General features: G+C 45.5%; 2 protein-coding genes across 8 annotated transcripts in view; one reads left to right on the plus strand and one right to left on the minus strand.

Annotated features, from left to right (window-relative positions):
* LOC137430958 (Na(+)/H(+) exchange regulatory cofactor NHE-RF3) overlaps positions 1-14,792 on the minus strand; it is a 166,715-nt gene that overhangs the window by 34,162 nt on the left and 117,761 nt on the right. The window lies entirely within an intron of this gene.
* The window catches only part of LOC137430957 (cystathionine beta-synthase), a 54,759-nt gene continuing 53,095 nt past the window's right edge, over positions 13,129-14,792 (plus strand). For 2 of the 6 annotated variants that reach the window (XR_013623999.1, XM_068121747.2), the window contains exon 1: positions 13,984-14,111. Coding sequence is in view for 1 of the 6 variants with exons in the window: in XM_068121747.2 (XP_067977848.2) it covers positions 14,009-14,111 (103 nt within the window). In the remaining 5 variants the exon portion in view is untranslated. Of the gene's footprint in view, positions 13,181-13,318; positions 13,433-13,635; positions 13,675-13,983; positions 14,112-14,792 lie in introns of those variants that run through there. The other 4 variants (XM_078781233.1, XM_078781231.1, XM_078781234.1 and 1 more) reach the window with 4 other exon arrangements.

Here is a 14,792-nt window from a genome sequence, read left to right on the forward strand (position 1 = left end):
TCTTCCTGCGCATGTCCAGCGGGGAGTGACACGCCCTCGGCTCGTTAGCTCCGCCCCAGATGGAATCGGTCCGCCGCTTCTTATTGGGTGCGGGGGGTTACCGGGCTCCGCCCTTGACGAGGAGCTGACAGTGAGCCCCTGCGTGGTAACCCCGTCGGAGCACATGGTCAATGGCGGCTAACCAAGCCGGAGTGAGGACGCACACTCCCCGCGCCGCCCCCGCTGTTGTTGTTGTTGGTGTTGTTGTTCCATGAGGAAGAGATGCGGGGAGGTATTGGGAGGTCCTAAACTTACTAACGGTGCCATACAATCACATTCTGGTGCAACGAAGAGTCATCATTAATGGAAACGAGTCCTTAACTGACATAGACTAAGAATAACTAGCAAGATGTCCTATAGTTGTCTACGTGAGATGCGGTGAACCTGGGCACGACATTTAATGGGGGAAAAAGGGGAAGGTCGGGGCTACAGAGTGTTGTTTACAGACAATGGGACTAGGGAATGGGAGATTGGGGATAGTTGGGGAGTATTGGGGAAATAGGGGAATATTTACAAGCGGATATGGATGGAGGCCAAATCCCATATCCGCAACAGTATTAATATATTAAACAAACATGTATTTTTTAAAGCTGCTTGTGTTAATGTTATGGACCTGATTGATTAAGTGCCCTCCATTTGTTCAAAAACCACTGCAGTTTTAAGCTGTGCATGCATGTGTGCATACTTTGTAGACATGTGACACACAGTGCGAAGTGAGTGCCGCCATGTGTGCTTTGTGCGTATGGCCATAAGTCATCACCTATATTTATCATGTAAGCAACGAATACATAGCACGTTCTTCACATGATAAAATCGAGATTCATTTTGACCGAGTTGATAAGAGTACATAACTTTAGAAAGTTTATTGGACAGTTTCAAATTCAATACTTTTATGTTCCAGGTTTCGCATTCCATGACAAGCATGACAAGCCGGTATAACCAAGTTGCAAGGTTGGCAACCAAGAAGGATTTGTCTTGAGATGGAGATAGCATTTCTCATCTGAAATATCACAAAGCATACAATAATTGCAAATAATTTAGGGTGTTCAGAATAACTAAAAATGTGTCGAGAGACACAGCTGATGCCCTCCCCATTAAAATAAATACAAGGTGAGTTTCTTAAGTCCAAATACATGGCCAAAAAAGTGAAATATTCAATCAACAGTCAATATTTTATATTTAAATGTCACTATCACTGATATCATAAAAACCAAATATTGTATTCAATATCATTAATGATTATAGTAATTGTATGGTTATACAATGAAACATGTTCTTACTTACTGTTAACAAAATGCTCGGAGCAGACAGGTGTGCGATCCCACTGTGATTCTGTTTGGATGTCACTGCGACTGATGGCAGCCTTCCACAAACGCCGCCTCTCTTCACTTAAATTTCTTGTTTCCTCACCCTGATTCAGTAGAAGTTTGGGCGTTTTGTAAAACTTAACTCCTGGTCTAACGCCTGGCCTGTTTGAACAACGAAATACGCCGCAAATTGGCATGACTGGTCGTGAACAAAAACTATTTAATGTGAATCCGCTGACGACGTTGTTCGAGAGGGTATCAAAATGGCCGAGGTGTCCCAGGGTGCCCTGCGCGCGTGCTCCGATGACGTCACAAGAAAACAAAGAATTGCATGTCCATGCACACGTGAAATTGAGTTTCTTTATTAATCCTGGATGTGAACACGATTCAGCCTTGAAAACCCGTGGGAAAACAAAATAATTTTTATTAAAGATTTCATGATTTTATTTATTATAGCTATGAAACGCATCTTCTTTGGGCGGTGTATAATCGCGCCGAACGAAACAGGCATTACCTGGTTTCCTTTGCTTGAGTTGTAATCAAAATGTACCTTTGTTTCTTCAAAACGTAATTGATGATAGAAGACATGTTCATTCAGTCTTAAAATGCACATCAGAGGCCGATCGCAGGCCAATGGAGCCATGACTCTTCTTCATTTTTAACCTTATGGAGTCTACTATTAGGAGGCGGTAATTGCGCGGAAAATTTGAATGCGGTTAGAGCCGATAAATTCGGCTTGTAGACATTTCGGCGCATGCGTGAAGCCGATAGAATCGGCTTGTAGACTCCAGAGGGTTAAACGTGAAAGTATCAAACTTTTCGTTTTACAAAGTAAAAATGGATTAAAACCAAACGTTATTAATAAATATTATATTCCATAGTTAGTTTACATTATTATGTACATTTTTGAAGCACTGTAGTGTTTAATTCCATGGTTGGAAAAGAGTTGACTCGCTTTAAACAAACTCTGTATATGCACCCCAGGAATATGTAAATACAGACTTGGCATTTAATATGGAATATTGTTTTTTTCTTGACTTGGGTTTACTTTCTGAACTCGGTATATCAATCTGGTGAGTTTCTTTTACGCTTCGGTGATTTCTTTGTCAAAAGAACCATGTCACTGATTGTCTGTCGCAGCAAGAAGTCATTAACAGGATTATATCACAGGTGGCATGGCAAAATGTACGGACAGGTACATTTGATGATTGGCTTCACAATCGGGTATATAAGGGTTGTTGCGTTCTGTATTAGTGGAAAACAACTGATGCAGGTCTACAAAAGTTATTGCCGCTTCCCCTGGAGATGGTCCGTCAACTCGACAATGCTGTTTGCCATTTAGTGGTGGCTTTACGAAATTCCGGCATGAAACAGCGTGCTATTGCTCGGCAGTATGGCATCACTCAAGGTCAGGTGTCAAAGATCCTGAAACGAAATGCTGAGGGGGGTGTCCCTACTCCAATACCGAGGTCAGGATGTCCCCGCAGAACCACAAGGAGGGATGATCGCCAGCTGCACCGGTTAGTCCGCAAAGGCCGTACCAAGTCAGCTAATTGGCTTAGGGCTCAGTGGCAGCAACTGACAAATGTGCCTGTATCCAGAAGGCTAGTCAACCAACGACTGGTTCAAGCAGGCTATCGTGCCAGGCGTCCCCTGAGAAAGCCACGTCTGACCAGACAACACCGCCAGCGTCGATTGCAGTGGGCCAGAGAGCACTGTCAATGGCAGCCAGGACATTGGAATCACGTGATCTTCAGTGACAAGTCTAGATTTCTGGTATATCGTCAATATGGCCGCGTCCGAGTGCGCAGACAAGTGCATGAAGCCTACAACGAAGATTGTATAGTGCCAAGAGTCCAAGCTGGAGGTGGTGGGTGACCGTTTTGGCTGCTTTTCATGCAGGGGGAAAAACTGACCTGGTTGTTCTGAATGGAAACCTGAACTAGTTCAATAGTGGGGCGGCTTAGCCCAAATATTCAAAAGAATTGTGCATTTTGTGAAACAAGCACCAAATTTGGCACAAATGTACATTAATATGTTGCGAACATTTTCAGATATTGGGCCACTTGAAATTCCGTAATTTTTTTTTTCAAATTTTTTCAAATTTCGTAATTTCAAATTTTTCGGGTGACACCGTCACAATTTCGGTCTTCGAGGCCGGCCGATAGGCAAAGTGTGACCGGAAGGGACGAGGTTCTCCTGACCACGTGGCCCTCGATCCGGGAAGCGAGAGGCGTTCCATTAGTGGACGCGCCCCTCACGCGCGACTTTTGGGCGGCCCCGGCAGGCCGTTTGTTTTGACGTTCCGTGACAGGCCCCGCACCCCCACCTCCGGGCCGACCGGAAGCTTGTGCTGAGTACATCATACCTGAACAACTCAGTGAGGCAGAACACAGCAGTGCACACCAGGGTGACCCCTTACGTGCATAAACCAATTAACCTGTCCACTGCAGGGCATATAGAAATGAAGTTATTTTCTGCATATAATAATAATATAAGTTCAGTTCTATATAACAATTTCTGTTATCACCACTACCACTACAACTACCACTACTACAAGCTTTGTCTGGAATTTTGTGGACTAACAGACAAACAGACATACAGACAAGCTGGGATCAAAACATTACCTCCTTCCACCATTGAGTGTAGAGGTAAACATCATGGAAATTATATCATGCCCTAGATTTAATTCATGCTTACCCGTGTATTTGCTTCACTGGTTCACAAGGTCTTTTGCATACATGTAATTCAGACTCTCGTCTTCATTGCTGACCACACAATGTTCGCAACATATTAATGTACATTTGTGCCAAATTTGGTGCTTGTATCACAAAATGCACAATTCTTTTGAATATTTGGGCTAAGCCGCCCCACTATATCGGCCGGCCTCGAAGACCGAAATTGTGACGGTGTCCCCCGAAAAATTTGAAATTACGAAATTTGAAAAAATTTGAAAAAACAAATTACGGAATTTCAAGTGGCCCAATATCTGAAAATGTTCGCAACATATTAATGTACATTTGTGCCAAATTTGGTGCTTGTATCACAAAATGCACAACAGGTTTGCTATGCTGCTACACTACAAGCACAGGGCCATTCTGGAAGAAACGAGAGATCTCGCGAGATCTCGCGAGATCTTGGAGACGGCGGCAGGGATTTTCGAAGCTCCACACGGTCTCCACGTTTTTCGAAGTTAAGTCTGTTCACAATTGTATTTTGTCGAAACTGTATTTATCTTTCGGTGTGTGAAGTTATTGTGTGCAACTTTGGTTGTTTCTCGGTGTTTATCTTTCATAAATTGATCGTCTGTTTGCCGTGTCGCGAGCAAGGCCTTGTACAGTGTGCACTGTACAACCTTGAGGCTTTGTTTTTCTCTCAGTGGTCCGTCGTTTGTGATCCAATAACTTTCGTTCTCTGTATTCCCAGTCTTTTCACCCATAGCCTACTTCCTTGTGTAAATCTCAACTCAAAAAAAAAAAAAAAAAAAAAAAAAATTTCCTTCTCTGTTCTCATTCGTTTATTCATTCTTATTCGTTCGTTCGTTCTTCGACCACGTGTTTCTCCCCCATTTCCCCAGATAGTTTTTCACTCATTAACCTTCAATGTTTACACTTTCCCCTCAAGTTATGTATTCCGTCATATTTTATAACACCTTTTTCTTCTTCTTCTTTAAAAGGCTGCTTTCGACTTGCTCACCAAATCAATTCATCCCAAAAAAAATATCCATCTCCTATAGTGCCTTTGTTCTACATTCCCTAAACTCTCCTGCACTCCATCCTCCATCCAGCGTCCTTAAACGTATTTTTAACTCGAAGGTCACAAGAAACTCATTTTGCAATAAATGTTCGTTTCCCATAAATCGTACACTTTCAAAAATCCAATCTCACCCCTCCCCTCCAAATCTTCCCCATAACCCCTCCCCTCCAAATCTTCCCCATCACCCCTCCCCTCCAAATCTTCCCCATCACCCATCCCTTTCAAATCTCCCCCCTTGCCCCCTCCCTCCTAAACTACTCCCTCACCCCTCCCCGCCAAGACGCCCCCTCGCCCCTCCCCTCCTAGACTCCTGCCTCACCCCTCCCCTCCAAATCTCCCCCATATCCCATCCCTTTCAAATCCCTCCCCTTGTCCCTTCCCTCCCAAACTCCCCCCTCACCCCTCCCCTTCAAATCTCCCCACCCTCATTGCTTCTCAATTTCCCCCCGCTGACTCCCCCTCCTCAAAGCGTCCTCCCCGCTTCTTCCCCCTTCAAACTCTCACCTCCATCTCCCCCAACCTTCTGCCTCGCTCTTCCCCCTCCTCAAATAACACCTCATTGTGGCTCACCCAATCACCATCAAACCTTTTGTCCGCCCCATCCTTCCCTTTCTCCGAGCTATTCTGAAATCTCTGACACACCTTCAACAGCTCTCCCTACCTCTTCCACCTCTTCCACATCTTACCCTACCCCTCCTCCCCCCTGTTCTGTATCTGATGCTCCCCCTTCCTCTTCATTAACGGTATGGACCTCAAACATCCGGGGCCTTCGTTCAAACTTAACTGATCTCTCCATACAGGTTGCTTCTGTCAAACCAGACGTAATCTGCTTAACAGAAACTTTCCTCCTTTATGATGTCTCTGATTCCATAGTATCTCTCCCGGGCTACTCCCTCCTCCGGTATGATAGACCTGAGCCTCGTCCTGGAGGCGGGGTTGCTATCTTTATCAAAAACTCTCTTCCTCACTCGCCCTGCACTGCACTCTCTCCTCCTCACCCCCAGGAATACCTCTGGCTCCGGCTTCCCCTTCGCTCCCACCTCTTGTTCATATGTGTGTTGTACCGTCCACCAAACAGTGATGACTCCATCTACATCTCGCTGTCTGATGATATGGACCAACTTCTATCTACTCATCCCAACTCTCTCTTCCTCATATGTGGTGATTTCAACTGTCATCATGCCAGTTGGCTGGGTGTGGGTACCTCTCTCACCAGCCATGGCTCCTCAGCAAAGGACTTCTGCGACTCACTGGGACTGACACAATCTGTCAATTTCCCGACTCGGATCTCAGTCAACGGAACATCTTCTCTTCTGGACTTGGTTATGACTAACTTCCCTGAAAATGTCTGCTGCTCTTCTTCTGCTCCGATCGGATCATCTGATCATGTCCTTGTTAAAGTGGACATCTCTCTGACCATCCTCAGGGAGCCTGCTCAGCGTCGACGAGTCTGGCATTTCACTCAGGCCAACTGGCACGGTCTTCAAGCAGCCATCAATCATCTGGACTGGTCTCCCATCTCTACCACCTCTGACATCAACTCATCCTGGGAATTCTTCCAAAGTAAATTGCTCTCTCTCATGCACAGATTTATCCCATCTCGTCTTCAGTTGTCATACCCTTCCTCCCGTCCATGGTACACGGAATCTTGTGGTGAGGCTGTTGCCCAGAAACAACTTGCCTTCGTCTCCTGGAAAGCAAATCCAACGGAAGGAAATCTCATTTCCTTTCACAAAGCCCGAAACAAGTGTGTGTCCACCCTCAGGAGAGCCAGGAAACAATATCTCTCCGTTCTCAAGACCGAACTCTCTTATCTGTCTCCCTCTTCCAAATCCTGGTGGCGTCTGGTCAAATCCGTTTCTGGTGTTTGTTCCCCCTCCATCCCCTCCCTTACCTCAAACGGCTACACAGCTGACTCCGCACGTGAAAAAGCTGAATGCCTCAACTCTGTGTTTGCCTCTAAATCTTGTGTCCCAAACCCATCCCTCTCTGTACCCACCATACCCAGTCGTACCCTGCTGCTCCTGGACTCCGTGTCCTTTCCTCCTGACAAGGTGGAAAAGTTTCTGTCAACCCTCGACTCTGATTCTGCAACTGGACCCGACGGCATCAGCCCACGGGTCCTAAAATCCTGCTCTGCTGCTCTATCTCACCCTCTCTCTGTTCTCTTCACCCTCTCTTTTGCTCAAGGTCAACTGCCATCTGCTTGGAAATCAGCCAACATCACCGCTTTGCACAAAAAAGGTGCAAAAACAGATCCTAGCAACTACAGACCAATCAGCCTTCTCCCAATTATCAGCAAAGTCATGGAATCCATCATTGCTTCTGATATGAAATCTTTCCTCTTCTCCAATGGCTTGATCTCTGATCATCAATTTGGTTTCAGACCAGGTCACTCTACTCTGGACATGCTGCTTCTGCTGTCTCAACAATGGATGGAGGTCCTCAATGCCAAACAGGAAATTAGAGCTGTCTCCCTCGACATATCACGTGCCTTCGACACGGTCTGGCACCCTGCTCTGCTCACCAAACTCTCCTCCTTTGGTATCCATGGAAATCTCCACGCATGGCTGGCGGACTTCCTCTCTAGTCGTCGTCAACGTGTGGCCCTGAATGGGTTTCTCTCATCTCCTCTTCCTGTTCAGGCTGGAGTTCCCCAAGGCAGTGTTCTGGGCCCCGTGCTTTTTCTGGTCTTCATCAATGATCTCTCTGACTCTCTCGAAAATCCTCTCTATCTCTTTGCTGATGACTCCACTCTCTGCCGCTCCATTCCTCTTCCCTCAGATCGGCAGTCTGCTGCCTCCTCACTCTCTGAAGACCTGGACAAAATCACAGACTGGTCAAACAAGTGGAACATGTCTTTCAATCCTGACAAATCTCACACTCTTACTATGTCTCTCCGAAAAGATCGACTGGACAACCCTCCCATCTACTTTCTCAACAATCCTCTCCAATAAGTTCTGTCGCTCAAGATTTTGGGTCTCACTATCTGCCATGATCTTTCTTGGGAAAACCACATTTCCAAGCTGGCCTCCAAAGCCAGTCGCCGACTGGGCATCCTCCGTCGTGCGAAGTCCTTCCTCGGCACACCTGAGCTCCTCACCACATACAAGGCTTTCATCCGCAGCTCAATGGAATACTGTTCTCCCCTATGGGCCGGTGCTCCTGCCTCACACCTAGCTCGGCTTCACGCTGTTGAAACCAAAGCTTTCAGAATTATTGGAATCTCCCGCGATGAAGCTATCTCTGAGGGCCTTTCACTCACTCACCGCAGGCAGGTAGGTGGTCTTTCTGTCTTCTACCGACTCCTCTCCGGCCTTGCACCCCCAGCTCTCTCTGTGCTCTGTCCCCCAAATATTCCTACAGGTCGCACAAGATCTGCCAGCAACCCTCTGATGGTTAAACTGCCGAAATCTCGGCTCTCCGCTCACCTTCACTCTTTCATTCCTCTTTTCTCCCGCCTCTGGAACAAACTCCCTCACTCCCTTCAATCCCACTCCTCCCTCCAGGTCTTTAAAACAGCTGTTCACCACCATCTCTTATCTTCCCCCATCCAAAACCTTGATCTTTTCTACCCCCGCTAATTCACCCCAGATCCACCTTGTTTGAAATTCCAACTTCTTTCCTGGAAGTCCTGGCAGTGTCCATATGTTTTATACCTCTCCCACTGCCCCCTTCCCACGCCCCCCCCCCCCCAAAGCCCTCGCCCTCTCTCAGATCTCTCGATGTCTCCATGTCTCTCGGTCCCTGCTCTCAAATGTTGTGTTTGTGTCCTTCCCCCTCTCTCCCCCTCTCTCCCCATCTTGTCTACCGCTCCCTATGTTATATGTTTTATGTGTCGGTTTGTCTTTCTGTGTGTTCATGTGATTAATGTTCGCTCTTTCACGAGCCTCGATATTGTATACAAAAAAAACAAAAAAAAAAAAAAAAAAAAAAAAAAAAAAACATTGCTTCCATTTGTTCGTGCAGCCTTTCGAGGAAACTTTGTCTTACAAGATGACAATGCACGGCCTCATCGTGCTCGCATGATCCAACACTTTCTTGCTGACCGTTGTGTAGAGCATATTGAGTGGCCTGCCATGTCCCCGGATATGAATCCGATAGAGAACTTGTGAGCAGAATTAACGCGTCAAATCGACAACTTGGACCAGCAGCCTGCCTCTGTGCGTGAATTGCAGCAGGCTATTGAAACTGCATGGCAAGCGATTCCTGTCCAAACCTTGGCAAATCTCGTGAACAGCATGCCTCAACGTGTACGTGCTCTCCTGAATGCTCGTGGGGGTTACACGAAGTACTGAACTGTAATTTTACTGTCCGTAATCCCAGTCGTAATTTAACTTTTGTTTTTGTTAAAAAAATTTTTTGCCTAATGTGCAAAATAAAGAGATACTTCTGGAAAACGCACAGAAGTTTAACACAGTACTGTCCGTGAATCGAGTTCGATATCAGTTTACATCACTTTCAAGGATCAATTTATTTGCTTTGAAATGTCAAATGTGGTTTTTGTTTCTTTTAAAGGTCACATTAACAAAATCTAGAATAATTTCAACATAATTCCAATGAACTTTTGGTTCTAAGTCATCTTGAAAAGTAAGTTCACCCCCACAAAAATAATATTCCATATTAAATGCCAAGTCTGTATATAATTAGACCGGTTCGATCCCAAACTTCAGTATTCAGTCGCCTCGCTTTTAATAAGTAATAATAAAAATAACGAAGTCCTTGGAACATTCTCTCCTCTCTCCTTCCCCTCTCTCCTTCCCCTCTCTCCTTCCCCTCTCTCATTCCCCTCTCTCATTCCCCTCTCTCATTCCCTCTCTCATTCCCTCTCTCATTCCCTCTCTCATTCCCTCTCCCATTCCCCTCTCTCATTCCCCTCTCTCTTTCCCCTCTCTCATTACCCTCTCTAATTACTCTCTATCCGTCTCCTCTCTCCTTCTCCTCTCTCCTTTTCCCGTGCCCACATAACAGTTGACACATTCAAAACGACTGTTGGAATACATTTCACCGATTTTCTCAACTTTAACTGAAACTGAGATTCTAATTCACCATCACAGTCGCTGGGATAGTTCGAGTCGAGATAAAGCCGTGAGAGAGTCTCAATGAATGGTCTTTATGTTACAGGCCTTCTCATTTAAAATGCATTGTGTTCTATAAACGGTAACTTTCATTGAATTTCCTTCCCTTTTTTTGCAACCGAGTCTAAAACCATGTTAGCAACTGTGAAAAATTAAATCAGATGGTGAATTAGAGTTGAAATAAAACTGTGAGAGAGCAAATGGCAAGGAACTGACATTTTTTAAATTAAAGATTTCAAATAAAATTATTTAAAGTGTATGTGCACATAACTTATCAAATAAGAACGAAGAAATATCTCTCAGCAATTTCCTGTCTGTTACTTGGGCGGTGTAAAATATATCGAGCAGCGAAAAGCCGCGATTATTTAATATATCTCGGCAATTTGCCGTCTGTGGCGATACGTGAACGAAGCTCCGCCCCTCTCCCCACATTGTTGACTACGTATAAGTTAAACATTTAATCGTGACGATGGAAATGTCCACCGTAAATTCTTCATAAATCTCGGCAATTTCCTGTCTGTGCTATTTGGGCGGTATAAGATATATTGAGCAGCAAGTCTCAATGGTGTTTATGTTACAGGCCTTTGAAATTGCATTTTGTTCTATAAACGGTAACTTTCATCAAATTCTCCTCTCGTTTTTTTTCAACCGAGTCTAAAACCATGTTGGCGACTGTGAAAAATGAAATGAGATATCGAATTAGAGTTGAAATAAAACTGTGAGAGAGAGCAAGACACTGCTGGCCTAACAAAAGAGGCCTCAAAGCCATGCGAGTCAACAAAATGGTGGATATTTGTTTTTGAAGCCCCTCCTAGACTGGGTGTTGCCACTCCCCTGACAGACAGACAGACAGAATCACTTACAGAGAATATATATAGATACCTTATTCCTGGACTACAATCCTCCTCAATCCTAAGTAGCTCTTCTATGAGACTGCTCTCAAGAAACTCTTCATTTATTTAGTGGTCTAAGAGTTGTTCTTAAAAATGGGTTCCTCTTTTCACCTTGTATTGAGCACCCAAGTCTAATAGTTAGTGGGGGTGATTTCTTAAAGGAGTTATTTAGAGCTGTTTTAAAGTATCTATCACATTTTTCCACAGCCTCCTGAATAGATTTAGGTTTATTAACAAACTTTTTTAACTTCATAATTGTTAGGGGTTTCTCCGTATTATAACAGTGCTCCATTTCTAAGGTTAATATTTATAGATGCTTCTTTGCTTAAAATATAATTTTCTTGGTGATTTAGCCATTTCATCTCTGCTCAACAAAGATACTTGTACTAAGACCCAAGTTCCAACATATTGTTTGTTTATATACTTCATGGTGATGAGTGTTATAAGAAAATTAAATTATTCCCTAAAATGAAACATAAACAAATATTCATTGGTCCACTTAGTGAGTATAATCAAATGCAGTCCCCCTTCCCAATTCCTCTTCCCCCATTTCTCCCTCTCCTGCCCCTCCCTAATTCCCCTTCCCCGAATTTTCCCTTCCACCACAAGTAGTAGGGGAATGGGGTGTCTTGAATGCGCCTGATACAAGATCTGCCTACTGACAGCGAACGAACGTAGTGAGTGAGAATGAGCGTCAGCCAATGTCTGTTGAATATGTTGAAATCTTGAGGATGGGAAGGAATTGAAGGATAAAATCGAATTGAAAATCCAGCGAGTCAATAATTAATTAGCCTTAATTTGCTCCATTGCTTCAATGTTAAATTTTAGTGTGATTCAGGACCCCCATTATTCCACTACTACAACTGTAAGTGCTGTTATTGTGAAGTGGAAACGTCAAGGAGCAACAACAGCTCAGCTGCGAAGTGGTAGGCCAAACAAGCTCACAGAACGGGACCGCCGAGTGCTGATGCGCATAGCATGTAAAAATCGTCTGTCCTCGGTTGCAACACTCACTACAGAGTTCAAAACTGCCTCTGGAAGCAACGTCAGCACAACAACTGTTCATCGGGAACTTCATGAAATGGGTTTCCATGGCCGAGCAGCCGCACACAAACCTAAGACCACCATGCGCAATGCAAAGCTTCGGCTGGAGTGGTGTAAAGCTCACAGCCATTGGACTCTGGAGCAGTGGAAACACGTTCTCTGGAGTGATGAATCACGCTTCATCATCTGGCAGTCTGACGGACAGGTCTGGGTTTGGCGGATGCCAGGAGAACGCTTCCTGACTGAATGCATAGTGCCAACTGTAAAGTTTGGTGGAGGAGGAATAATGGTCTGGGGCTGTTTTTCATGGTTCGGGCTAGGCCCCTTAGTTCCAGTGAAGGGAAATCTTAACGTTACAGCATACAATGACATTCTAGACAATAGTGTGCTTCCAACTTTGTGGCAACAGTTTGGGCAAGGCCCTTTCCTGTTTCAGCATGACAATGGCCCCGTGCACAAAGCGAGGTCCATAGAGAAATGGTTTGTCGACATCGGTGTGGAAGAACTTGACTGGCCTGCGCAGAGCCCTGACCTTGACCCCATCGAACACCTTTGGGATGAATTGCAACGCCGATTGCGAGCCAAGCCTTATCGCCCAACATCAGTGCCCGACCTCACTAATGCTCTTGTGGCTGAATGGAAGCAAATCCCCACAGCAATGTTCCAACATCTAGTGGAAAGCCTTCCCATAAGAGTGGAGGCTGTTATAGCAGCAAATGGGGGACCAACTCTGTTAAAAGTTCAAGGAGGCAGAGATGAACATCTGAGTTTATTCAAACAACACAGTGACCGAACACGCAAGCCTTCGGCTGCAGGGCATCATGGAGCAACTGACTCCGCCTACCCGGAAACGGAAACGGGGGTACATAATGCGTCACGTGTAATACCAAAGGGTTTTTGCAGTATCCAACAAACTCCAAATCAATGCCCATTATTTTGGAATGAGATGTTCGATGTTTGGGTGACCACATACCTTTGGTCATGTAGTGTAGGTTTGAGTGTCTGGGAGGGGACAGTGACCGGGGATGGTAAGGCAGAGTCAGAGGTGCGGAGGAGGATTCAGGTGGGTGTGAATGCGTGGAGGAGGGTGTAAGGTGTAATGGCAGACAGAAAGATTTCAAAGAGATTGAAAGGGAATTTGTTCTGATGTCGTGTGCAACGCTGGCCTACCTTTACTGTCTGGAAACAATGGCGCTGACAGAGACAACAACAGAAGCTGCATGTTTGCGAGAACAACTGGGTCAGGAAGATTGTGGGAGTGAAGAGGGCGTATGGAAGGAGGATTCATGAACTGAGAGAGGAGATTGGTGTGCAGGTGAGCTTGATGGAAAGATTGGTGAAATTCCGGCTGAGATGGGCTGTACACTTGGTGCAGATGGGGGAAGACAGAACGGCAAAGAGAGCGGATGGTGGAGGAAACAAGGGAGGAGTAAAAGGGTAGACTGCAGTTAAAATGGGACGATTGTGTAAAGAGGGATATCGGTAAGGTGGGTGTGGTTGGGAAAGTGGAGACAGTTGGCTGAGGACAGAGGGGAGTAGAGGAGGATCGTGGTCAAGGTGAGGCAGAAGGTTATAAAGGGAAGAGGAGGAGGAGGAGATACCTGCAAACTGTTAAATAAAGAGCATATCCTGATGACTCGTACTTGATTTAATTGACTTCTTCACAGCTACTTCAGAATGCAACCCCCATTCACGTAATCAAATATAAAGCTTGTATTTATAATGTTTGCAATAACGATGCATCCTGCTTTGTTTACATTCCTCCACCCATGGCACAGCACACGTGGCACCCAGCAGACCTTGAAGGCGCTAAGCCCCGCCCACACGCAGTGATTGGCTGTACATGTGGGTAGTGGCGCTGTTGTTTGAATGGAAGGGGTGGGAATGTTGCATGATGCTTGGCACAGGCCTTTGCTATTTACAAGGCCGTCCTCAAGTAGAAAGGTTTATTTGGACAAAGGCAGGTAACAGGGTGGAGCTCTTAATCTTAAACAGTGAGTTTTTTTTGTCTTTCGGTGTCTTGAAATCCGTTTGCAAAACTGTTCAGTAAAGTTCGTTTTTTTTCTTTGCGGTAGATTATTTGCATAATCAGTATGTAATTAGTAAATATATGTGAATGCAAGATTAATTCCAATGCCTCCATTTCTGTCAGCGACCCTGGAAACATGGGTTAGGAAGAAATATCGGGGACGCCTCTTCGCGGTGGTTGTACCTCCCAAAGCAAGTCAGGGGCCAAATCCTCCCCATTCTTCCTTGCTCCCCGGATTCATCAGGGGCCAAATCTTCCCCATTCTTCCTTGCTGCCCGGATTCATCAGGGGCCAAATCCTCCCCATTCTTCCTTGCTGCCCGGATTCATCAGGGGCCAAATCCTCCCCATTCTTCCTTGCTCCCCGGATTCATCAGGGGCCAAATCTTCCCCATTCTTCCTTGCTCCCCGGATTCATCAGGGGCCAAATCTTCCCCATTCTTCCTTGCTCCCCGGATTCATCAGCGGCCAAATCCTCCCCATTCTTCCTTGCTCCCCGGATTCATCAGGGGCCAAATCTTCCCCATTCTTCCTTGCTGCCCGGATTCATCAGGGGCCAAATCCTCCCCATTCTTCCTTGCTGCCCGGATTCATCAGGGGCCAAATCCTCCCCATTCTTCCTTGCTCCCCGGATTCATCAGGGGCCA

This window comes from Myxine glutinosa, chromosome 7, assembly GCF_964187855.1.
Source record: "Myxine glutinosa chromosome 7, kmMyxGlut1.1, whole genome shotgun sequence".
Classification (NCBI taxonomy): Eukaryota; Metazoa; Chordata; class Myxini; order Myxiniformes; family Myxinidae; genus Myxine; species Myxine glutinosa.